Genomic DNA, 26,947 nt, shown 5'->3' with positions numbered 1-26,947 from the left:
TAAGTATGGTAGTGGTGATGGTGATGATTGTCTTCAGGGCCTTTTTTGTAGCAGGAGCTCTTTTGCCTATTAGGCCACATACCCCTGATGTAGCCAATCCCCCTGGAGCTTACAGTAGACCCTGTACTAAGAGCCCTGTAAACTCTTGGAGGATTGGCTACATCGGGGCCTGTGGCCTAACAGTAGACCCTATACTAAGAGCCCTGTAGTCCCTGGATAATTGGCTACATCAGGGGTGTGTGGCCTAATATCCAAAGGAGTTCCTGCTACAAAAAAAGCCCTGATCGTTGTCATTGTCGTCTTCTGCGCTGTTCTCAGATGGCGGTTCCCCCACAATAGTGACTTGACCATGCCAGCCATGTTGAAATGTGGCTCATATTTGCATTGGTCCTTGCCAAAGGAATGACATAATGGGAGGAAGACAGTGTTTCTGCAACGCTCGACTCTCTCAAGTGCTTCCCCTCCAGGAAATACCCCATTTTCCGAACAGCAAAGACAATACAAATGGAACTCTCTCTCAAGCTAGGCCAGTGAGGAAAGTATTGGCACGGGGCAGCCATGTCCACCCGCATCCTCCTGAGGCACAGAGATGTGCTGCTGAGCCGTTGCCCGCTCAAAAGCCTGCCCGCACTTCCCCGGATGTCTGTTTCTTAATATAAGTACTTGGAAAACAGGAAGAAATGAATAATATCAATGCAGAGGTACAAGCATTAATACAAAGGCTCTGAAAACATTCCTGAAGCCAATTGATTCTAGTATCGTAATTACAAGTCTGGCTTCCAGGACTAACAATAAATAAGTTCCTCCCACGTATAATTGAATTGTATCCCATTAATATCCCAGAAGAAAATCGGATTGCAATCATTTTAAGTTTATGCAAAATATATGCATTGGTTGGATAGACTTCATTTGGAGAGAGCGACGCCTGTTTGAAACATGTAGTTGCTGTTAACCCTTATTCTGTGCTGGTGGAGATGCCGCTTCCCCTTTCAATATTTCAACGTTGCATCAGCATGGATTTAGCTTGGTTTTCTGACACAACCGGCTTTCTATAGCTAATGTGAAACATAAGAGCATCAATCCCTTGAGCTTCATATAACATGTATTTTATCAGATGCTGGAAAATATTGGACATAAAAAAAGGTTTGTTGTTCAGTTGCACAGTCAAGTCCGACTCTTTGCAACCCTATGGACCAAGTCCCTCCCTCCCTCCCTCCCTTCTTTCTTTCCTCCCTCTCTCCCTCCCTCCCTTCCTTCCACCCTCCCTCCCTCTCTCCCTTCCTCCCTCCCTTCCTCCCTCCCTCCCTCCCTTCCTTCCTTCCTTCCTTCCTTCCTTCCTCCCTCGCTTCCTCCCTCCCTCCCTCCCTCCCTCCCTCCCTTCCTTCCTTCCTTCCTTCCTTCCTTCCTTCCTTCCTTCCTTCCTTCCTTCCTTCCTTCCTTCCTTCCTTCCTCCCTTCCTCCCTCCCTCCCTCCCTCCCTTCCTTCCTTCCTTCCTTCCTTCCTTCCTTCCTTCCTTCCTTCCTTCCTTCCTTCCTTCCTTCCTTCCTTGTGGCTCTCAAACATCTGGCATATATTCTCTGTGGCTCTTATGGTAAACCAGTTTGCTCCCCATCCTTTATGCAGACCATTGTGTTGTCCAATGCTGGTAGACCCACAAAGGACTTGCAGAGATGTGCAAGCTCAACATGCAATGGCAGTGATCAGCAGTAAAACTTTGCTTTGTGTTCCTGGAAGACGAGGCTGCCTTTTCCATCAGCGAAAGCAAAATTTAGCTCTCCATGAACTTTCCCAATATCTTACTGCACACTTTTTAAAATTGTCTTTTATAGTCTCCTTCCCACCCCCCTACCCCACCATAATGAATCATTGAAGAGTGAATCATATTTAAATTGGATGTAGAGTTCAGGAGGTTCCATTTAATGATTACCTTGAAGAGTGCCACCCGGTTGTTGACTGCTCATTTCTGAATCAGCAGCCACCCTGGGAATTCAGGGCGCAGCAGTGTTTAACCCGAGTACGCCACTCCTGAATATTGTATGAATAGGGGCCAAGAGTCCTTGTGCTTCTAATAGCAGGGTAGCTAATTAATGGAACAGAATATCATGCTCCAGGTTTGGTTTGGGTGCTGAGTTTGGTTTTGTTTACGGACTCCGAAACAGAAATTTTTTAATCAGCATTTCTGCAGGACAGGGTCCTCTTAGGGTTTCTGGCTCAGGACTGGGAAGTTTCTGGAAATCTGAGGGTGGAGCCAGGGAGGGTGGGGCTGTGGGTGGGGAGGAGCCTAAAGTTCCAGACTGGGTTGGGGGCGGAGCCTGGAGAGGGAGGAGTTTCTGGAGAGTGTATTGGCTGAGTCCAACCTCCAAAGCTGACATTTTCTGCAGGGAAATGCAGGGCCAGCCAGCCCTGCCACTAGGAAAACTAGTTGACCACCTAGGGCTCCGGCCTTCTGGGGGTGCCAAATTGAGCACCCCCCCAATACTCTCTTTAAGCTGTGGAGTCTTATGAGCAAAACTTGTACTTCATGAGCTGCTGGCATTAAAGTTGTGAGCTACTGAGAAAATGAATTTGCTCTGAGGCCAGTTTTTTTTTCTGAGCGAAGACAAAAATGTGTGAGCCAGAGGCTAAAAAACTGTGAGCTAGCTCACACTAACTCACACTAACTAACCAGGGGACCCTGGTCCTGTCCCACAGTTTGGGGAACACTGCTCTTAAAAAAAACAAAAAACAGAATCCCATCCTCAATTCAGCTGAGATGGGTGGAGCAGAAGAAGTGAAATCTCAGTTTCTTGAGGTATCCTCTGCTAGGGGCTTCCTTCCTGCCTTATTCGTAGACCATGACGAGTGTGAGCCAGCCTACGATGCTTTTCCCATTACTGCAAAGACAAAATAACTCCAATTTTAGAAAAGAAAAAAAAGGAAATGTTATCTTTATGCATATAAGCAATCAGGGAATGCACAGTGAAAGACTGCAGCTTCTGAGTGCAGAGAAAATGAAATTGGTAGAACTGCAGGCTTTCTGTGATGCTAAAGAGATAGGCAGAACTATCTGAAGAATTTCAGGTTTGTATTTCAGGCTCTGTTCATGTCAGATTGCCTTCTTCCCCATCAGGCTGCTCACCTCTTTCCCTCCTGCGAGATAAAATGGTAATGCATATATACAATAAAACCCACAAGTGAAAAAGTTTTGCATGTGGGCATTTTAGCTCATCACCTGAACGATGACAAAAATAAACACGTCAGATCATCTCTTAGTGTGCCTCTGTGTGTGTGTGTGTGTGCGTGCCATCGGTCACAATCCTGGTTTTATTTATTTCCCCCTCCCTTTGGTTGCCCAGTTTTAGTTATCTTGGTTTCACTGATTTCATTTTGATTTGATTGATTTGATTTATATCCCCATCGAAGCAGGCTCAAGGCAGCTCACAAACATAATAGAATAACAATAAAAACAGTTAAATTAAACATTAAAATAAACAGTTTAAACAATGCTGTGCTAATTCCATATGATTTAGAATGGCATTCAGTGTTCTTGGACATCCAGTTGGCTCCACCTCAAAGTCTTCTGGCTCCACCCCCAAAGTCCCCAGATATTTCTTGAATTGGACTTGGCAACCCTATCAACAAATAAGAACATAAGAGAAGCCATGTTGGATAAGGCCAATGGCCCATCCAGTCCAACACTCTGTGTCACATAAGAACATAAGAGAAGCCATGTTGAATCAGGCCAATGGCCCATCCAATCCAACACTCTGTGTCACATAAGAACATAAGGGAAGCCATGTTGGATCAGGCCAATGGCCCATCCAGTCCAACCCTCTGTGTCACATAAGAACATAAGAAAAGCCATGTTGAATCAGGCCAATGGCCCATCCAATCCAACACTCTGTGTCACATAAGAGAAGCCATGTTGGATAAGGTTAATGGCCCATCCAGTCCAACACTCTGTGTCACATAAGAACATAAGAGAAGCCATGTTGGATCAGGCCAATGGCCCATCCAGTCCAACCCTCTGTGTCACATAAGAACATAAGAAAAGCCATGTTGAATCAGGCCAATGGCCCATCCAATCCAACACTCTGTGTCACATAAGAGAAGCCATGTTGGATAAGGTTAATGGCCCATCCAGTCCAACACTCTGTGTCACATAAGAACATAAGAGAAGCCATGTTGGATCAGGCCAATGGCCCATCCAATCCAACACTCTGTGTCACATAAGAACATAAGGGAAGCCATGTTGGATCAGGCCAATGGCCCATCCAGTCCAATACTCTGTGTCACACAGTGGCCAATATATATATATATATAACTGTAGCTAATAGCCACTGATGAACCTCTATTTTTATCCAATCCCCTCTTGAAGCTGGCTATGCTTGTAGCCACCACCACCTCCTGTGGCAGTGAGTTCCACGTGTTAATCACCCTTTGGGTGAAGAAGGACTTTCTTTTATCTGTTTTAACCTGACTGCTCAGCAATTTCATTGAATGCCCACGAGTTCTTGTATTGTGAGAAAGGGAGAAAAGGACTTCTTTCTCTGCTTTCTCCATCCCATGAATAATCTTGTCAACCTCTATCATGTCACCCCTCAGTCGACGTTTCCCCAAGCTAAAGAGCCCCAAGCGTTTTAACCTTTCTTCACTTTTTGATTTATTTACATAAGTAAATACATCTTTATAGGCCTGTAGATGTCACCTCTTTAAAATTCTGCACTCATACTGGCCTACTCAGGACTTTTTTTTGTAGCAGACACTACTTAGCATATGAGGCCACACACCCCTGATGTAGCCAATCCTCCTGGAGCTTCCAGTAGGCCCTGTACTAAGAGCCCTGTAAGCACTTGGAGGATTGGCTACATCAGAGGTGTGTGGCCTAATATGCAAAGGAGTTCCTGCTAGAATTCCACCCCTGGGCCATGCACCCCTGATGTAGCCAATCCTCCTGGAGCTTCCAGTAGGCCCTGTATGAAGAGCTCTGTAAACTCTTGGAGGATTGGCTACATTTATTTTATTTATTCATTTTATCAGATTTATATCCCGCCGTCCCCTAATGGGCTCAGAGGAATGTGGCCTAATACGCAAAGGAGTTCCTGCTACAAAAAAAAAAAAGTCTTGGTCCTAACCATCTCTTTCCAGCTTCACCTCTGATCTGTTTTCTCTGCTGATCTGTCCGCTTTCTCACCCCTTCCAGTGACAAAGATGGTGTGCGCTGAACAATGCGATGGGCGCTGCTACGGGCGCTCCGTCAGCGAATGCTGCCACAGAGAATGTGCAGGAGGCTGCGCTGGACCCAAGGACACCGACTGCTTTGTATGTATCAACCACCTCGCGTTTCTCCCGGTCCGCCAGCAGCTCTGCTTCTTCTTATTTTTACCCCCAAGTGATTTGGCGGGGGGGGGGGGGAACTGCACTCAATTATACCGCATCAATACTGGAAGATATTTGCCAGACGTTTTAGCGCTCTTATTTTTTTCCACCACATTATTTTCCATCACACTCCTTGCTACTTATCAGCTTATTCCACCCATTAAAACATTTATGAGATTTGCAAACAGAGATTTGAAGCCATTTATATGCTAATTGGTGTGATTTTTATCTTACGTGAAAATGTATTTTCACTTTTCTAAAAATTAACGTTTACGGGATGCAGGGAATGGGATTCAAAATGCACATGCACACGCACCCCTCATGCATTTGAAGAAGAGAATGTAAGATCTTTTTTGCCAAAATATGAAGCATGTTTCCCTGGAAGCGAGCCCCGTTGATTTCTGTACAGCTTCCGCCCCAGTGCGTCTCTGTTTGCCACCTCTCCCAGGAGGACACTATTGAAAGAATTAGATTGGCCACGCCTGAGTTGTGTTAATCAATAATCAGCATAAGCTGCTATCACGCTTGAAACCTGTGCAGGCGGCTGTCAGATGGGGATTCGGGGGTCCCCAGTTGGGGGAGATAATGGAATATGTCAGAACTAAAATGTGTGAAGAATTGGACTCAAATACACACTTGCAAATGTTCTGTTTCAGTTGGAGATCAGAAGAGCTCTGCGGGGAAGTTCTGCCCATGAACTTGAAAACAGTCTCAGCACTAACTTGGTGTCACTTAAATAGGACTCCGAGTGAAGCAACAACGGGCAAGAAATTAACACCCCCTAAATTTAAGAAGAAGACTGCAGATTTATACCCCGCCCTTCTCTCTGAATCAGAGTCTCAGAGCGGCTTACAATCTCCTATATCTTCTTCCCCCACAACAGACACCCTGTGAGGTGGGCGGGGCTGAGAGGGCTCTCCCAGCAGCTGCCCTTTCAAGGACAGCTCTGCGAGAGCTATGGCTGGCCCAATGCCATTCCATTGGAGACAAGTGCCTAACAAAAATCTTCCCCAGTGTATACCAGGACCTTTCCCTTAGAGAACTCTCAAAATAAGCCAGTCAGATGTCCAACTGGGAGTTGTTTGATTGAAAAATAATAAAATGGGGGTGGGGGAGGACACACGAACAGAACCCACTTACAAACACACAAACTAAGAAGAAATCTGGGAGAAGCAAAGGGAGAGAGATTTTGGGAGATATGATATTTACCAATCTAGAAGGCTGAGGTTTGTGGAGGCAGCAAAACAGCCAGCGTTTCACAGAGAAGAGAACCCACACACAGTAGGGGGGTAGGTATATTGCCGAAAACACACACCCTGTAACAGCAGAGTGTATATAGTTACAGGGCAAAATACTCTTCGAGGGCATGCTAATGTATTTGCCCCCAAAACACTAACTTGATAGAATTATAGAGTTGGAAAGGACTTCCAGGGTCATCTAGTCCAACCCCCTGCACAATGCAGGAAACCCACAAATATCTACCCCAAATTCACAGGATCTTCATTACTGTCAGATGGCCATCTAGCCTCTGTTTAAAAACCTCCAAGGAAGGAGAGCCCACCACCTCTCAAGGAGGAAGCCTGTTCCACTGAGGAATTGTTCTAACAGTCAGGAAGTTCTTCCTAAGGTTAAGCTGGAAACTCTTTTGATTTAATTTCAACCCCTTGGTTCTGGTCCTACCTTCTGGGGCCACAGAAAACAATTCAACACCATCCTCTACATGACAGTCCTTCAAGTACTTGAAGATGGTGATCCTATCACCTCTCAGCCACCTCTCCAGGCTAAACATCCCCAGCTCTTTCAACCTTTCCTCAGAGGACTTGGTCTCCAGACCCCTCACCATCTTCGTCGCCCTCCTCTGGACCCATTCCAGCTTGTCTATATCCTCCTTAAAATGTGGTGCCCAAAACTGAATACAATACTCCAGGTGAGGTCTTACCAGAGCAGAGTAAAGCGATAGCATCACATCATGTGATCTGGACACTAGACTTCTGTTGATACAGCCCAAAATTGCATTTGCCTTTTTAGCCACCGCATCACACTGTTGACTCATGTTCAGCGTATGGTCCACTAGGTCCCCGGGATTCTTTTCACACCTACTACTGCTAAGACAGTACTATGCTTTTCCCAGGGATGGAAAATGGTCTTAGGAAATCTTGATGAGATCCTTGGGGATGAACTAATGTTTCTTGCTGACCCTTCGAGTATCAGGCTGGGAAATGACCAGGTTGTATAAATACGGTTAAGTGCTGGTAACTGGGGTAAGCAGGCAGGAGGGAAGTGAGACTGGGCATGAGACGAAGTTAATCCAAGGTGAGGTAATGTTTTCTTGGAAGACCCGTTGTTGTCAATTCTGCATCTCTTTCGGGTGAGGAGGATGGCTGTTAGCTGTTAGTTGTTAGCCACTGATTCACCTTTAAAAAAACAAAAACAAATCTTATCCAGGCTCTTACCTGGCTGGCATCCATTTTGTCTCTACCAGATTCACTCTGTATAGTTAGTCAGTTAGTTTGTCTGTTAGAAGAAGAAGAAGACCGTAGATTTATACCCCGCCCTTCTCTCTGTATCAGTGTCAGAATGGCTTACAATCTCCTATATCTTCTCCCCCCACAACAGACACCCTGTGAGGTGGGTGGGGCTGAGAGGGCACTCACAGCAGCTGCTCTTTCAAGGACAGAGTCTCATAGTGGCCTACAGTCTCCTTTCCCTTCCTCCCCCACAACAGACACCCTGTGAGGTGGGTGGGGCTGAGAGAGCTCTTACAGCAGCTGCCCTTCAAGGACAACTCCTATGAGAGCTGCGGCTGACCCAAGGCCATTCCAGCAGCTGCGAGTGGAGGAGTGGGGAATCAAACCCAGTTCTCCCACAGAAGAGTACACACTTTACCACTACACCAAACTGGCTCTTAAGCCTGGCAGTGCCTTACATCTATGATTTTTGGGTGTTGTTAAGAAGGATGTTTATCTCTCTCTAAACACTAAACTACCCCCCAAAGCATGGAGTGAGAACACTCTGACTCAGTAAAAGGGAGCTTCATGTATTGTGCCATCCTGGTGCCAATTTACAGCTCCTAGGTACCTCCCCCCACCCTCAGTCCAGGGAATAGCACTGGCTCCTGAATGTTCAGCCTGAGAGGGTCCCACCAAGCAACGTTACCTCTCCATCACTTTGGCTCTACTAAACAAAGACCTATGCCGGGGTAGGGAACAGTGGCTCTCCAGATTTTTTTTTTGCCTACAACTCCCATCAGCCCCAGCCATTGACCATGCTGGCTGGGGCTGATGGGAGTTGTAGGCAAAACACATCTGGAGAGCCACTGTTCCCTACCCCTGAATTCTATGCCCTGGCCTGGATGACCTAGATTGGCCTGATCTCATCAGATCTCAGACGCTAAGCAGGATCAGCCCTACCTAGTGTGGGGATGGGAGGCAGGGGTCATGACTCCAAGGCAGACGGTGACAAACCACTTCTTGCATTTGTCTCTCACATTTATTTATTTTATTTCTGTTAATTTGTAGTCCGCCCTTTCCCATGGTGGGCTCAGGGTGGATTCCAACATAGTAAATGGTTAAAACTAACATTGAGCGATCCAACAGATAAAAAGTAAAACAATCAAACAGTTAAAATAGATTAAGAGGTTAAAATAAAAACAGCTAAGCCGCAGCTCCGATTTCGTTCAAGGCAGCGTGGATGGCAATTCAGTCATGGAAGGTGTGAGCATATCACTTAAGGCCTCCTTGCCCCAGCCTAGGTGTCCAAAATTATCAGCTGTATCAGCCCGATTTTAGGCAATCGGTGCAGGGAGGCCAATGTAGATGGGGTAATAGGATAAGGATGTCCGCCTACCTCAGCCATAGGCCTGGCGGAACAGCTCCATCTTACAGGCCCTCCAGAATGGTAACAAATCTAGAAGGGCCCGCACCTCCACAGGTGTCACGTTCTCCGGGTGCAGGCAGGCAGGCAGAAGTCCAAAGCCAGTCCAAGGTCAACGTCCAGGAAGTCAAGCAGGAGCCAAGTAACCAATGCAGAATCACAAACGGGAATCAGAAGTCAGTGTCCAAAAGCCAAAAGGTCAGGGTGCCAAGGAAATCAAGCAGGTCAGGATCAAGAAGGAGCATGGATGCAAGCCAGAGAATAGATGTTGCTTCCAAAAGGCTACCAGGTCCTGGGTGGGAGCTATATGGGAGTCTCAATCAGCCTGCTTCCTGAGTGGCAGTCACTCTGCTAGAACTCAGAGGTGAGAGATCTGAAGCCTTGGCGTGCCTCATGTCTTTGCTCTGAAAGTTCTTTCCGGAGCCTGCTTCAAACTCTTGAGGTGGGAGGAGGAGAGCTTGGAGGAGATCGATCGTCAGCAGCTGACACTGGTGCCTGGAGAGTGATTGATGGGCCAGCTGCTGCTTGTTCAGCTGAGGAACTGACTGGCAACTCTTCCAGGTCTATTAACCCTTCCAGCTCCTCCTCATCAGGGCTCATGACAACAGGGAGCTGATTCCACCAGGTCGGGGCCAGGGCCGAAAAAGCCCTGACCCTGGTCGCGGTTGAAAGCGAGAGGCAGTTTGGTGTAGTGGTTAAGTGTGTGGACTCTTATATGGGAGAACCGGGTTTGATTCCTATAATATAGTGGGTTCAACACATCGAAGAGACGTGGCAACAATGACAACAGCTCTTTATTAGAGGCAGCATGGTAACTGGCTACCACAACAAGACTAGTGAAAGGGCCTGCAGGCCCAACCTATATACAACTCTGGTTCCCATGCTAACGTGCCATTGGGTCATTCAAACAGGCAGGGGGCCCGTGGTTGGTTTCGGGGGGTAGGCAGGAACGCAGTTCCAGCTGGCTTGGTGTCGGAGGTGTGACCTAAAATGCAAATGAGTTCCTGCTGGGCTTTTTCTACAGAAGAAGCCCTGGCAGTAGGTGTTTGGACCCTACTGGCCATTGTTCCCCAGTCCCCAAGCTCTGCTCTCCTGACTCCAATGAGCCAAGTAGGAACTACATACTCCCGTTCAATACATAACAATTTCCCACTCCTCCACAGACACCTGCTGATGTGATCTTGTGTCAGCTGCAAGTTCTCTCAAGGCTGTTCTGCTCAAGAGCCGTTCTGGGAAAGCTTTCTCAGCCCCACCTACCTCACAGAGTGTCATGAGCCCTGACGAGGAGGAGCTGGAAGGGTTAACACCAGTTCCTCAGCTGACCAAACAGCAGCTGGCCCATCAATCACTCTCCAGGCACCAGTGTCAGCTGTTGACGATCAATCTCCTCCAAGCTCTCTTCCTTCCATCTCAAGAGTTCGAAGCAGGCTCCGGAAAGAACTTTCAGAGCGAAGACATGAGGCATGCCGATGCTTCAGGTTTCTCACCCCTGAGTTCTAGCAGAGTGACCACCACCCAGGGAGCAAGCTGATTGAGACTCCCATATAGCTCCCACCCAGGACCTGGTAATCTTGTGGAAGCAACAAGTCTATTCTCTGGCTTGCATCCGCGCTCCTTCCTGATCCCTGATCCTGACCTGCTTGATTTCCTTGGCACCCTGACCTTTTGGCTTTTGGACATTGACTTCTGATTCTGGTTTGTGATTCTGCATTGGTGACTTGGCTCCTTCTTGACTTCCTGGACTTTGACCTTGGACTGGCTTTGGACTCCTGCCTGCCTGCACCTTGAGAACGTGACACAGAGGGCGTTTTCGCACTGACCTTAATCGGCAGCGACGTCCCTCTTCACCGCGCAGGATCTGCGCGGATTTCGCACCAATTGCTGCGGAGCACCCGGAAGAGCCGCAAAGTCCCACGGCTTTTGCGGCGCAAATGGAAACCGCCAAAAACCAGTTTCCATTTGCGCCGCAAAAGCCGCGGGACTTTGCGGCTCTTCTGGGTGCTCCGCAGCAATTGGTGCGAAATCCGCGCAGATCCTGCACGGTGAAGAGGGACGTCGCTGCCGATCAAGGTCAGTGCGAAAACACCCAGAGTGTCTGTTGTGTGGAGGGGCAGGGAAAGGAAATTGCAAGCTGCTCTGAGACTCCTTTGGGTTGTAAAGGGCAGGGTATGTGTTCCCTCTAAGCTGCGGAGTCTTGTGAGCAAAAATTCTACTTTGTGAACTGCTGGAATAAAGTTTTGAGTTACTAGCAATAAAATTGTGAGCTACTGCATAAATTACTTAGCTCAAGAAAAATGGCCCCAGAGCAAAGACAAAAATGTGTGAGCCAGAGGGTTAAAAACTGTGAGCTTGCTCACACTAACTCAGCTTAGAGGGAAATCCAGTCTCTTCTCTTCTTTCATGGCTCTTGCCACCAAAGAAGGACTTGCAGCCACACATTAAAGACATGCTGAGTATTCCAGATAGATTTTTAAATATCTCATTTAAAAATATTTAAATGAGCTTTCCTCTCATTTAAAAATATTTGTTATAAAATTATCAAACAATTTATCATAATAAAAAGGTACCACAAAAGACAACACTGGTTAAAGCCAGTGAATTGAGGTACAGAAATAAAGTTCTATTTAGTATTTTTTTAAAAAGTTTATTATGTATTACAGGAAATGCTGGCACATAATGCGTGTTTCCTGCAGCCTTCGATATCTCACTGTGAAAATGACTAGAAAAGACTTCCATCCCTCCCTCGCCTCCACCCACCTTCCCTGGGTGTCCACATGTCTTCATTTGTGGAAGCGTTCTTGAAAGCCAAGGAACGCCTGTCAATGGAGTATGAAGAGCTATTTAGAACATGAACGTTGGAATTAAACTGGAAATCCAAGTGCTCTTCAGCTCTTAAAAGGCTTCTGTGAGACCTCAATCCAAAAACAGAAAGATTCCCATAGACGTCCCCGTTGATTCAAGCAGGTCTCTTAATTATCCTTTTGTGCATTAATCACTCCATTATGAATGTACACGTTTTTTTCTTTCTACATTCTTCCGCATTTCATTACTGAGTTTCATTTCTACCATACCAGAACGTTATAGTTAGGTATTCTGGTCATCTAGATGGGATCAGCACAAGCTTCTTACTAAGAGGAGCGTGGGCCACATCTTTGAACTCCTCTAGAGTTCCTGGTGTAGTTGTTTGGTGTAGAGAGCCAGTTTGGTGTAGCGGTTAAGTGTGCGGAGTCTTATCTGGGAGAATCTGCTGGAATGGTCTTGGGGCAGCCATAGCTATCGCAGGAGTTGTCCTTGAAAGGGCTGCTGCTGTAAGAGCTCTCTCAGCCCCACCTACCTCACAGGGTGTCTTTTGTCAGGGGAGGGGATTGTAAACCACTCTTCTGATTCAGAGAGAAGGGCGGGGTATAAATCTGCAGTCTTCTTCTTCTTCTGCCCAAAGTTTGCACCCTGCTTCCATATAGTGTTGAGACATGCAAGAATTATCTGGGTCGACAATGTGCACTGTAGAAGTGCACTGGAGGAGAAAGCTGCATGATTTTAAACAGGTACAAAACCTGCGTTGAGAACTGTTCAGGACCTCCACAGACCCATCAGACACAGCTGCTAAGGAGAAATAGAGCTGGGTATCATCTGCCTCTTGGTTGCACCCCACTCCAGATCCTCAAATGACCTCTCCTGGTGGTTTCGTGTTGATGTTATGCAGCATGTTATGCAGCATGGGAGATAACAGGGAGTCTTATGGCTGCATGTGGTCTCCCAGGTATAGAGATAACACTGACTCTGGGACAGTCATGCTTTGTATTCTTGGTGATTGGGGGGCCATAGTGGGGGGCTTCTAGTTTCCTGGCCCCACTGATGGACCTCCTGAAGGCACCTGGGTTTTTTGGCCACTGCGTGACACAGAGTCTTGGACTGGATGGGCCAATGGCCTGATCCAGCATGGCTTCTCTTATGTCTGGGGCAGTGATGCTCTGTATTCCTGGTGCTTGGGGGGGCCACAATGGGAGGGCTTCTGGAATTCTGACTCTGCTGGTTTGCCTCCTGATGGCCTTGGGTTGTGTTCACTGTATAACACAGAATCTTGGATTGGATAGGACAGGGATGGCCAACGGTAGCTCTCAAGATGTTTTTTTGCCTTCAACTCCCATCAGCCCCAGCCAGCATGGCCAATGGCTGGGGCTGATGGGAGTTGTAGGCAAAAAACTTCTGGAGAGCTACCATTGGCCACCCCTGGGATAGGCCACTGATCTAACCCAACGTGGCTTCTCTAATGTTCCCCCTCTCCAAATGCTACCCCCTGGCTCTACCCCAGATCTCTAGGAAATTCCCCAAGTGGTGTCTGAAGCTCTTGCTCAGACCAGGCCATTACTTTAACTTGATGAAAATCTTTGATGACTCTTTAAATGCAACTGACTATTATTTATTAGGGGTGACAAGCCCCTGCTTAATAGGGCTGCTAATCCCCAGGTGGGGGCAGAGGATCCCCCAGTTTGGAGCCCATCAGAAAGCGGGTGGAGGGAATGTCTGCTGGGCACTCCATTATTCATTATGGAGACTGATTCCCACAGGGTATAATGGAGAACTGATCCACGGGTATCTGGGGCTCTGGGGGAGCTGTTTTTTGAGGTGGAGCCACCAAATTTCAGCATAGCATCCAGTGCCTCTCCTCAAAACACCTTCCAAGTTTCAAAAAGATTGGACTAGGGGGTCCAATTGTGTGAGCCCCCAAAGAAGGGGCCCCTCTCCTTCATTATTTTCAATGGAGGGAAGGCATTTCAAAGGTGTGCGGTTCCTTGAAATGTGATGGCGTTCAGTAGTGCTTGTCACACTCTTGCTCCTGGCTCCACCCCCAATGTCTCCTGGCTCCACCCCCAGAGTCCCCAGATATTACTTGAATTGGACCTGGGAACCCTACCGCTTACGAGGTGTTCTTTTCGCCTTGTACTGGTCAGTAAAACAGATTTGCTTTTGGGAAGGGTCAGCTTTGTTGTACTTCAGTCCCCTCCTCCAGAGTGCTGACACAGACCGTTCCTCTTGTCTTGTAGGCCTGTTTGAATTTTAATGACAGCGGTGCTTGCGTCACACAGTGCCCCCAGACCTCTGTGTACAACCCAGCCACCTTCCAGATGGAGACCAACCGAAACGGCAAATACACCTATGGTGCTTTCTGTGTCAAAAAGTGCCCACGTAAGTGCCGTGAGTCCTCACCCCCCCCCCCCCCCGGTGAAGCGCAACCCTTTCAAATCTGTGTTTTAAGAAACGGTTGCTAGGGGCGTCCACTGTTCAGCCAAGTTAATTATGCAACCGCGGTAATAATTCAGCTTCTTTCTTTCAGCGGCAATAACACCAAGTTGCAAGTTATTCTAAGAGCTGGCATTGTAAGGTGCTGACATTTTAATAACACCCTTTTTTTTCTCGAAAGCTGAAAAATCTGTTAAATATTATGGTCTGAGTGGTCAAAATTTCAGTTCCTCCTCCAATAGCTGACTGGAATCATGGCAGGTGCCGCCCGCGGAACGCTTTCTGTCATTTCCTTTCCTTTCAGCAAAGCCTCGTTTTCATTTCCCCTCAAACATAAGTGGGAATTATCTTTTGTCTTTGACCTTTCCTTGCAATTCAAGTGTGTGGTCTGGTAATGTCAGTCAGAATGGGCTCATCTTTATCACGGCGCATAAAATATTATGAGCGGCTTTAATCTTTGAAGGTCTACTAAGGGAGGTCGGTGGAACTTCGTGGGACAGGGAGTATCAAACGCTCCATCATAAAATTGGGGAGGGTTCTAAAGCAGAGTTTTCAACTGATTGTAGCTACCTCTCCGGGAGCACATTCAACCTGTGCTGCGTATGACCTTTAAAGCCCTATATGGCAAGGGACCTGCTTACCTCAGAAAGCACTAAGATTAAGTACTCAAAATCTTCTTGCAATTCTTGGACCAAAAGATGCTCGGCTGGTACCACTAGAACAAGAGCATTTTTGGTAGCAACCCCTGCCCTCTGGAACGCTCTCCCTGAAAATATCAGGTCCCTGTGGGACTTGCCACAATTTCGCAGGGCCTGCAAAACAGAATTGTTTAAATTAGCTTTCAACGACTAACGGGGATTGCGACCACTTGACCACAGCATTGAACAACACTACTGTATGCTGCGCCATCTTGGATTTTAGGACTGAAACTGTAAACATATTGTAATATATATATATATATATATATATATATATATATATATATATATATATATATATAATATGCAATACGTTTACAGTTTAATAGTATGTATTAATAGAGCCCAGAGTGATAAAGCTGCAGTATTGCAGTCGGAGCCCTCTGCTCACAACCTGAGTTCAAGTTAGATGACTGGGGAAAGCAATGGCAAACCACCCCGTAAAAAGTCTGCCGTGAAAACGTTGTGAAAGCAACGTCACCCCAGCGTCGGAAACGACTGGTGCTTGCGCAGGGGACTACCTTTACCTTTACATCTTAATCTGTTGTGAGCCGCCCTAAGCCCAAGAGAGAAGGGCAGGATATTAATCAATCAATCAATTAATCAATCAATTAATTAATTAATTAGTTAATTAATTTTTGGGACAGAAGTAAAGCTTTTCCTTTGCCATTGTCTGGACTCTGGATCCAAAGGGTGTTTCCTTCCGTTCAGCTCAGCCTGAAAGAAAGAAATGCTTTTGCCTGGTTCTGTTTCAATCCTCCCTCTAAGCTATGGAATCTTGTGAGCAAAAAGTCTTCTTTATGAGCTCCTGCATCACTTGCCTTCCCCAGTCATCTACACTCCCCCCCCCCCAGCAAGCTGGGGACTCATTTGACCGACCTCGGAAGGATGGAAGGCTGAGTCAATCTGGAGCCGGCTACCTGAACCCAGCTTCCATTGGGATTAAACTCAGGTCGTAAGCAGAGCGTAGGACTGCAGTACTGCAGCTTTAACACTCTGTGCCACCGGGCTCTTTAAGGTAAAGAAAAGGGGGGGGGGGTATAAAAATCAACTCTGCTTCTTCCATCTCTTCTTTGTGCAAAAGAATGAGATTTGATGGTAAAACGGCTGGAGCCCCTGAGTAGATTCCTGACAATTGGGGCTACATCCTGATCACCCAGGATTATTTGTCCCCAGGACTAGCCCATGAATTCAGCAGGAGCTCACAGGAGTACAGCCGAACCTTTCTGAAGGTTCCCCCTCTTCCTACCTACCTACCTACCTTGCCAATTGACTAGTAGGTGCAGCTGCATAACAATCCCTGGATTAGGAGAGCGGGCAGCCACTCAGCCACCAGGGGCTTTGCCACACCCCCGGCAGCCCTCGTTAACCCCTGGAGAAGCCCACACCACCCTTTCTCCACTTCTTATGTGATTTTGGGCAGTGAATGGCTTGCTGCCCTTTTGACTGGGGGGGTGGAGGCCCAGGAGAGCCGCTGGTGAGTGAGGCCTGCTTGGGCTGGCTGGATCTCTAGCCAGCCCAAGCAGGCCTTGCTCACCCGGGGTTCTCCTTTCTTGCATCAAGATGCTTTTGGCTGGTGTGGGGGGGGGGCGGCATATGCTAATGAGTTACGATAATGAGCTCCACCACCTATTTTTGTGCAAAACAACCCCTGCCTGAGACAGATCTCTTCTGGCAGCTGGGAGAAAAGTCCACAAAAACAGAATGGGGAGAGGCACGGCTCCCTTCTTTGCCTTCCTTGCAGGGCTTTTTTTTTTTGTAGAAAGAGCCCAGCAGGAATCGTTTCCATATTAGGCCACACCCCCAACATCACCAGTGTTTCGCACAGAGTTTTTTTTGTAGAAAAAAGCAGCAGGAACTCATCTGCGTATTAGGCTACACCCCCACGACCCCAAGCCACCCGGAACTGTGTTCCGGCTCAAAAAAAGCCTTGCTTCTTTTGCAGAAATCGGCAATCCGCCCTGTCTCATCTGCTTTGGCCGCACCATGCAGTCCAACATCCTGTAGGATTTGAACCTGGGTGTGCTTCATCCGTATCTGCCCAACCCACTTGCTATTAATAAGAGCACCCTGTGACTTTTTGACACAAAGAGTTGTGATGGTTTGTCGATAAGTAGGCAAACTGTGTGTACTTGAGTTTATGTCTGGGATTAGAGTGGCATCTTACTGATCCGTTCTTGAAATAAATATCATATTTTGGGGGGAAGAAGTATCTGTATTCCCTTTTGGCCATTGTTTTGGAAAGTTAATTGCCACTGTCTTCAGTGCCGCATACACAGGGAACGCGAGGCTTGCGTCTGTATGTGCTTCAGACCGAGATAATTCAAAGCCTCTTTTATTTGATCCCGTGGCTGGTTAGCAGCTTGGCTGTGACTGTGTCTCCTTTGAAGCTAAAATAACATTTCAAACATATTCCAGAATACAAACCTCATTAAGACAAAGTTACAGCATCAGCATCTTGAGGGAAATGAAAACTTTTGAGAGAACGTTGAAATTAGCAGCAACCGAAAAAGCAGCGGGGATACAGGCAAACACGGGCTTAGATGAAACTTTTTAAAAAGATGAAAATGCAGCATCTGAAACAAATGCACGAAACGAGACGAGGATGGCGGCCGCGGAGATGGAGGGGCCGTGCATGGCTCCCCTCACCAGCTCTTTGTTCCAAAGAATTCTCAGAGGGTCCACTGCGGATGGACTGTTTTCATCGCTGTGCTCTCCTTCTTCTAGATAACTTTGTGGTTGATATCAGCTCTTGCGTACGGGCATGTCCCAGCCCCAAGATGGAAGTTGAAGAGAATGGCGTTAAGACTTGCAAGCCATGCACGGACATCTGCCCCAAAGGTAGGCTGCCATTTCTTCAGGTCTTGCAAGTTTCTTTTATTTCTTTATTTACGTTGTCTGTAGTCTGCTTTTTGGTGTAGTGGTTAAGTGTGCTATTTGGTGCAGTGGTTAAGTGCATGGACGCTTATCTGGGAGAACTGGGTTTGATTCCCCACTACTCCACTTGCAACTGCTGGAATGGCCTTGGGTAAGCCATAGCTCTCGCAAGAGTTGTCCTTGAAAGGGCAGCTTCTGGAAGAGCTCTCTCAGTCTCACCCACCTCACAGGGTGTCTGTTGTTGGGGAGGACGATAATGGAGACTGTGAGCCACTCAGAGATTCACAGTATAGGGCAGGATATAAATCCAATATGTTCATCTTCTTCACTGGGACTCAAGGCCAATCGGACAATGCAAATCCGTGCAGTCAATTTCACGGTACTCGTATCATACTATTCCTGTATTCTTGAGTGTCATTCATTGCACTAGGGTTCCACAAGGAAGTGCCCTTGGGTATCATGGTGCCTGTTAACAACTTTCCTGCTGCCCACCTAGTGCTTTTAGAAAATGGATGGGACTAGATGGGGTTCTTGCCCAGTAGAGCTTCTGATTAGCCACGGAAGATCCAGCATCCTGTCTTATCCAGTTCCTCCAGAGGGCCAACAACAGGGCAAAGAGGCCGAGGCCTTCCCCTGAGAAGAACATCAGAAGAGCCCTGTTGGGACAGACCAGTGAGGTTCCATCCAGTCCAGCCTCCTGTCTCACACAGGGCCAACCAGTTCCTCTCAAGGGCCAACCACAGGGCAGAGAGGCTGAGCCTTCTCCTGAGAACATCAGAAGAGCCCTGCTGGATTAGATCAGTGAGGGTCCATCTAGTCCAGCCTCCTGTCTCTCCCAGTTCCTCTGGAGGGCCAGCAACAGGGCAGAGAGGCCGAGGCCTTCCCCTGAGAAGAACATCAGAAGAGCCCTGTTGGGTCAGACCAGGGAGGGTCCATCTAGTCCAGCCTCCTGTCTCACACAGAGGCCAATCAGTTCCTCTGGAGGGCCAACAACAGGGCAGAGAGACTGAGGTCTTCCTCTGAGAAGAACACCAAAAGAGCCCTGTTGGGTCAGACCAGTGAGGGTCCCTCTAGTCCAATCTCCTGTCTCACACAGGGGCCAACCAGTTCCTCTCAACGGCCAACCACAGGGCAGAGAGGCTGAGCCTTCCCCTGAGAACATCAGAAGAGCCCTGTTGGGTCAGACCAGTGAGGGTCCCTCTAGTCCAATCTCCTGTCTCATACAGGGGCCAACCAGTTCCTCTCAACGGCCAACCACAGGGCAGAGAGGCTGAGCCTTCCCCTGAGAACATCAGAAGAGCCCTGTTGGGTCAGACCAGTGAGGGTCCCTCTAGTCCAATCTCCTGTCTCATACAGGGGCCAACCAGTTCCTCTCAATGGCCAACCACAGGGCAGAGAGGCTGAGCCTTCCCCTGAGAACATCAGAAGAGCCCTGCTGGATTAGATCAGCGAGGGTCCATCTAGTCCAGCCTCCTGTCTCTCCCAGTTCCTCTGGAGGGACAACAACAGGGCAGAGAGGCCAAGGCCTTCCCCTGTGAAGAACATCAGAATAGCCCTGCTAAATCAGACCAGTGAGGGTCTGTAAGAGGAACACACCCCCTCAGTATGTTCAGTTGGCAATTTATTGCAAGACTCAAAAAACTGAATATTTACCCAAGCATAGAACTGACATCATTATTGTATAGCATAAAAAACATAAAGCAACAAGTATATTACATGCTCAGTAAGCCAACAGAACACAAGCTGTCACCACATCACAAGGATCAGTGCTGTGTTACTGGAGTTAAGCTGTGGCAATCATATTGATGCTGGCTCCACCTCCTGCACCAGCCCTTTTGTGGCAGCCCTTTTGTTGCTGTGCCCACCAGAATTTCCCTGCTGCAGAGTGTTACTTTTTAACCCACAACAGCATACATTGTGATCCACCCTGAGCCTGTTCATGGAGTAGGCCTTAATATAAATTTGTAGAATCATAGAGCTGGAAGGGACCTCCAACCCCCTGCACAATGCAGGAAACTCACAAATACCTCCCCCTAAATTCACAGGATCTTCATTGCTGTCAGATGGCCATTCAGCCCCTGTTGAAAAACCTCCAAGGAAGGAGAGCCCACCACCTCCCCAGGAGGAAGCCTGTTCCACTGAGGAACCACTCTAAACTCACAAACCCCTCCCCCTAAATTCACAGAATCTTCATTGCTGTCAGATGGCCATCTAGCCTCTGTTTAAAAACCTCCAAGGAAGAAGAGCCCACCACCTCCCCAGGAGGAAGCCTGTTCCACTGAGGAACCCCTTTAAACTCACAAACACATCCCCCTAAATTCACAGGATCTTCATTGCTGTCAGATGGCCATCCAGCCTCTGTTGAAAAACCTCCAAGGAAGAAGAGCCCACCACCTCCCAAGGAAGCCTGTTTCACTGAGGAACCGCTCTAATGGTCAGGAAGTTCTTCCTAATGTAGAGCCAGAAACTCTTTTGATTTAATTTCAACCCCTTGGTTCTGGTCCTATTTTCTGGGGCCACAGAAAACAATTCCACACCATCCTCTAGATGACAGTCCTTCAAGTACTTGAAGATGGTGCTCATATCACCTCTCAGCTGCCTTCTCTCCAGGCTAAACATGCCCAGCTCCTTCAACTTTTCTTCAGAGGACTTGGTCTCCAGACCCCTCACCATCTTTGTTGCCCTTTTCTGGAGCTGTTCCAGCTTGTCTATATCCTTCTTAAACTGTGGTGCCCAAAACTGAACACAATACTCCAGGTGAGGTCCAGGGCAGAGTAAAGCGATACCATCCCTTCATGTAATCTGGACACTAGACTTCTGTTGTTACAGACCAAACTTACATTCGCCTTTTTAGCAAAATTCCGTCAGAGCCAGTTTGGTGTAATGGTTAAAGGTGCAGACTCTTAACTGGGAAAACCTGGTTTGATTCCCCACTCCTCCACTTGCAGCTGCTGGAATGGTCTTGGGTCAGCCATAGCTCTCATAAGAGTTGTCCTTGAAAGGGCAGCTGCTGTAAAAAGCTCTCTCAGCCCTACCTACCACACAGGGTTTCTGTTGTGGGGAGGAAAGGTAGAGGAGATTGTGACCACTCTGAGATTCAGAGTATAAGGTGGGCTATAAATCCAATATCATCATCATCATCATCATCATCATCAATCTTTTTCTTCTTCTTCATAAATGAATACGTATGTATAAAGGAAAGGAAAGGCCCCATGTTCAAGCACCAGTCTTTTCCGACTTTGGGATGACGTTGCTTTCACAACGTTTTCACAGCAGACTTTTTACGGGGTGGTTTGCCATTGCCTTCCCCAGCCATCTACACTTTCCCCCCAGCAAGCTGGAGACTCATTTTACCGACCTCGGAAGGATGGAAGGCTGAGTCAACCTGAGCTGGCTACCTGAACCAGCTTTCGCTGGGATAGTACTCAGCGTGAGCAGAGAGTTCAAATCACAGTACTGCAGTACTGCTGCTTTACCACTCTGCGCCAAGGGGCCATGGTATGTATAAAACCACATCTTAAATCACAGAAATAAAACATACGCTCTCAATATGCACATATCACAATGCCGCACTATTCCTATTCCAGCATGAAAGAAATTGAGTCAAATCCCTTCCCCCCACCGCCCACAATCAATGACGCAAGGCTGTCCGTTTCTCCAGTGGAAACTTTTGACCAACCATTCATTACCTGCGGGAATGGAAAGTAGCTTAAGCGTCTTGCTCACACCATCTCAGAAGTGATTAAAAAATCCTAATAAGCAATGGAGTTGCCACGGCAAGTATTTCTTACCCCGCGTTCGATAAAGCAGTCTTTAAATCTAGCCTGACTGGGAACTGAACAATTTGCAAAGTAATCGATACAGTGAGAGATAATTAAGGTTGGCCATTAGCATAGTGCAGAAACAAGCGTTGCTTCGACACTGCTGGGGGTGCCAGCCTCCAGGTGGGACCTGGGGATCTCCCAGAATGAGAGCTCATTGACAGAGATCATATCCCCTGGAGAGAACGGATGCTTTGGAGGGTGGGCTCTGTGACATTGTGCCCTACTGAGCCCCCTGTCCTCCCCAGACCCCACCCCCAAATTTCTAGGAGTTTCCCAACCTGGATCTGGCAACTCGTCTCGCCCATGCACTGGCTGGGGGGCGGGGCTGACAACCCGAATTACATTTCACATTTCCAACCTTTTCTGAATACTTTTTTTGTGCAATATCCTGTTCTACCGAATTGTAATCAATTATACTGACAGAAAGTCATTTGCATTGTGCTGAGCTAATTGTGAAGCTTGATGAAATTAGACCCCCTAAAACAGGGGTGTCGAACTCATTTGCTACGAGGGCCAGATCTGACATGAATGAGACATGAATGAGACCAGATCTGACATGAATGTCGGGTTGGGCCGAGCCATATCAGGGCAGGCCTTGTGTGTACCTAAACTTGTGCTTAAAACGTTAGCACTCATTGGTCTTACGGATGCTTTCTTCGTATTTCTCCCATGAGATCCAGGGAACTGGGCAAAGGAAGCTCTGTCTCTTTCTTTCCTTCCCCAGGAACTGGGGAGGAGCCTCAGCCAATAGAGGGAAGAGCAGCTTGGCTCAGTAGCTCTGCTGTGCGATTGAGAGAGCCTGGAAAAACAAGCTCTGCCTCCCCCCCCTTCCTTCCCAAGGGAGGAGCCTCAGCCAATGGAGAAAACAATTTTTTTTGCTTTGTAGCTCCTGCGTGATTGAGCAAGCCTGGCAAAGCAAGCTGTGATGCAGAAGGAAGCAAGAGAGAAGGAGAAGGAAGCAGATGACAGCCAGTTGCTTGGGGGCCTGATTTGGCCCCTGAGTTGCATGTTTAACACTCCTGTCCTAAAGTAACTTTTTATCAGGGATTATAGACCTTAGTTCTGTTGCTCAGAAAATCTTGTGAGAGTCTTTTCCTTCCATGTCTAACATCCCTTCATACAGAAAAGAAGCACATTCTTCACACTGTCCATACGTGTTATGACATACTCATTTTCAGTGCAAACCTAACTGAAGTGAAACTCTTCTAAGTTCATTGACTTCAATTGACTTTAAATACTTTCTGGGGGCAGGGATGCTCTGTCTTCTTGGTGCGTGGGGGACAGCAGTGGGAGGGCTTCTGGAGTTCTGGCCTTACTGGTGGACCTCTTGATGGCCCCTGGGTTCTGGCTACTGTGTGACACAGAGCGTTGGACCATTGGCCCAATCCAACATGGTTTTTCTTATGTTCTTATATCTGGGGAAGTGAGGCTCTGTATTCTTGGTGCTCAGGGGCAACAGTGGGAGGGCTTCTGGAGTTCTGGCCCCACTGGTGGACCTCTTAATGGACCCAGGTTTTTGGCCACTGTGTGACAGAGAGGCTGCTAACAGACAGCCGGCTCAGGGCAGCACCAAGCCAACCTGGAAATGAGCCAGCCAGAAAAGAAGCACCCAGGAGCATCTTGACAGCCTGTGGGCATCCCAGAAAGCATCTGGAAAGTGGTGCCTTTTCAAGCTGGCTCCCCGTAAGTCAAGGATGGCTCAGGAGTAGGATGGAGACAGCAGGCGGATGTGCACATGTAGACACGCCATTTAGATCTGCCTGCCTGCCATCCCCAGAATGGCTTTTACCACCCGTCTGTAAGCAACCAGAGTGTTGGACTGGGTGGACGTAGCTTCTATTTTGTTCTTATGGCTGAGGCAGTGATGCTTTATCTATTTTGTGCTTGGGGGCAACAGTGGAAGGGCTTCTGAAGTTCTGGCCCTGCTGGTGGACCTCCTGATGGCCCCTGGGTTTTGGGCACTGTGCAACACAAAAGTGTTGGACTTGGTGGGCCACTGGCCTGATCCAACATGGCTTCTCTTATCTTCTTATGTCTGGGGCAGTGATGCTCTGTATTCTTGGTGCTGGGTGGGCACAGTGGGAGGGCTTCTGAAGTTCTGGCTCTGCAGGGGGACCTCCTGATGGCACCTGGGTTTTTTGGCCACTGTGTGACACAGAGTGTTGGACTGGATGAGCCATTGGCCTGATCCAACATGGCTTCTCTTATCTTTTTATGTCTGGGGCAGTGATGCTGTGTATTCTTGATGGTGGGTGTGCAGTGGGAGGGCTTCTGAAGTTCTGGATCTGCTTGTGGACCTCATGATGGCACCTGGGTTTTGGCCAATGTGTGACACAAGAGTGTTGGACTAGAGGGACCATTGTCATGATCCAAGATGACTTCTCTTATGTTTTTTTGATGTTTGCAGCAGGCTTTAGACCTTCCACATTATATAATGTCAGGAAACTCATATGGCTTGAATCTCCGATAGTGTATGTCATTTTTGGTCTAGGAAGGAAATAAATAGGTTTAAATGACAATTGCAAAATGTATGTGGCTAAAGCTGTCTGAAATGAAGAAAAATCACTTCATAAATCGAGGAACAGAAATCTGATATCATATCTTCTGCTGGAAATACATTTGAAAATACAGGATGCCCCACTATTCAGAAATGTTCTCAAGGGTTCATCCTATATTTCATGTGCATGTAATGAGACAAAAGAAGCGGGTGTTCTGTTTTGTGAGTAAGCCTTTCCGGGAATGTGAGATGAACTCATGGTTAGAGAGGGCTGGTATCTAAGGTCATAAGGGGCAAAAATTAAGTTTGTTACATGCAGGGCCTTTTTTGAGCAGGAACACAGTTCCGGCTAGCTTGGTGTCATGGGTTGTGGCCCATTGTTGTCCCCCCTGAGAGCCAGTTTGGTGTATTCATTAAGTGTGCGGACTCTTATCTGGGAGAACTGGGTTTGATTCCCCACTCCTCCACTTGCAGCTGCTGGAATGGCTTGGGTCAGCCATAGCTCTCTTATCTGGGAGAACCGGGTTTGATTCCCCACTCCTCCACTTGCAGCTGCTGGAATGGCTTGGGTTAGCCATAGCTCTTGTAGAAGTTGTCCTTGAAAGGGCAGCTGCTGTGAGAGCCCTCTCAGCCCCACCCGCCTCTCAGGGTGTCTGTTGTGGGGAGAGAAGATATAGGAGATTGTAAGCCACCCTGAGTCTCTGATTCAGAGAGAAGGGCAGGGTATAAATCTGCAGTCTTCTTCTTCTTCTTCACATGAGTTCCTGCTGGGCTTTTTCTACACAAAAAGCCCTGGTTACATGGGTTGTCTATGTTCCCAACTACAGGGCTAGTGAATTTTTGTGATTCCCTAATGAAGACCATTCTATCATTTAGGAAAGAAAACCTGCCAGTTGTAGGAGACATGAATACTGTGACTGATTCTCATCTAGAAAAGGCTTTAACAACAAACTCTGTTGCAAGCAAGGCTTTTTTGTAGAAAAACACCAGCAGGAGCTCATATGCATATTAGGCCACACCCCCTGAAACCAAGCCAACCGGAACTGCATTCATGCTCCAAAAAAACCCTAGTTGCAAGGATGTTTTCTAATAAGTCAAGCTCTGGGAAGTCATTGATGTACTCCAATATCTTCACCCAGCCAGAAGAAGAGATTATACTTTTTTTTTTCCCCCAGTGGGACAGCTAGGTACAACAAAATCTGTGACTTTATGATAGCAGACAAAAAAACTTCTCAAATTAAATGAATGGAATATCCTAATTGTCCATGTATATTTCATGAGAGATGACTTCCTGTCTTATCATATATGAGACAGGATGCTGGACTAGATGGACCACTGGTCTGATCCTGCAGGACTCTTCTTATGTCTTATAGATAAATTAATGGAGGATAGGTCTATCGATGGGTACTAGCTATGGTGACTGAGGGGAACTTCCATGTTCAGAGGCATTAATCCTCTGAATCCCAGAGCCAAGAGACAACATTAGGGGAAGGTCTCAGCCTCTCTGCTCTGTTGTTGGCCCTCCATAGGAGCTGGTTGGCCACTGTGTGAGGCAGGAGGCTGGACTGGATAGACCCTCCCTGGTCTGACCCAGCAGGGCTCTTTTGATGTTCTTTTCAGGGGAAGGCCTCGGCCTCTCTGCCCTGTTGTTGGCCCTTCAGAGGAACTAGTTGGCCATTGTGTGAGATAAGAGGCTGGACTAGGTGGACCTCACTGGTCTGATCCAACAGGGCTCTTCTTCTCAGGGGAAAGTCTCAGTCTCTATGCCCTTGTTGGCCCTCCATGGGAATTGGTGGGCCACTGTGTGAGACATGAGGCTGGAGTAGATGGTCTGGTCTGATCCAGCAGGGCTCTTCTTAGTCCTGTAGCTGCTACACTACTGTGAGGTCTGCAGACATGGGCTCAAATTCCCTCCTGGAAGCGCATACCCTTTTGACAGCTTGGGAGTCAGAACATGGGGAAGGAAGCACGTTCCTCAAAAGTTGTATCTCTACGACCAAGACCAGAGAAGAGTTCTGCAACCTTCAGAGTACATCAAATTAACTGGCAAGCCTCATTCAATATCAGTGCCAAACGTTACTTTATTATTTTCCAGTGTAAAAATTATATCCTGTTCAGATTGCCCTTGTGTTCTGCTCTATCAGATCAACTGGTCAGTCATAATGTTCTGTTTCTCTTGTATTTTTTAAAAATCTCAGCCTTATCAATTCCCATTTCTCAGATTTGTGGTCCTGTCCTCTCTCTTTCATGAAGAAATTCTTCTTCTTCTTTGCACATATCTTAGATTTGATCGTTTCTTTCTTCAAGTTTTGTGAATCATGCTTTAGAGATATTTTCAATTACTATATGTGATAATGTAAAAATAGAAGAAACTGCACATCATCCTCTTTTTGTCCGTGATTGTGATTCCCCTTTTCTGGGGCACATTTTCATCAAGACTTTTATCTGGAAGTCCATTAACTTCATAGAATCTATTAACCATTTGAAAAAATAGCTTTGTATAATAGACCCTCTGACATACGTCTGTACAATCTGTAGATCTGTTAATTTCCTTGTCGAATATCATACAAAAGTTAAGA

The 26,947-nt window shown here is 47.3% G+C and overlaps 1 protein-coding gene across 1 annotated transcript in view; it reads left to right on the top strand.

Annotated features, from left to right (window-relative positions):
• ERBB4 (erb-b2 receptor tyrosine kinase 4) overlaps positions 1-26,947 on the top strand; it is a 535,358-nt gene that overhangs the window by 207,236 nt on the left and 301,175 nt on the right. Inside the window, exons 4-6 of the mRNA XM_060257067.1 lie at positions 5,183-5,301; positions 14,277-14,418; positions 17,898-18,011. Of these exons, the coding sequence (XP_060113050.1) occupies positions 5,183-5,301; positions 14,277-14,418; positions 17,898-18,011 (375 nt within the window). The remainder of the gene's footprint in view (positions 1-5,182; positions 5,302-14,276; positions 14,419-17,897; positions 18,012-26,947) is intronic.

This window comes from Heteronotia binoei, chromosome 16, assembly GCF_032191835.1.
Source record: "Heteronotia binoei isolate CCM8104 ecotype False Entrance Well chromosome 16, APGP_CSIRO_Hbin_v1, whole genome shotgun sequence".
Taxonomy (NCBI): domain Eukaryota; kingdom Metazoa; phylum Chordata; class Lepidosauria; order Squamata; family Gekkonidae; genus Heteronotia; species Heteronotia binoei.
Note: the sequence above shows the minus strand (reverse complement) of the source record. Positions and strands in the feature narration are given on the sequence as shown.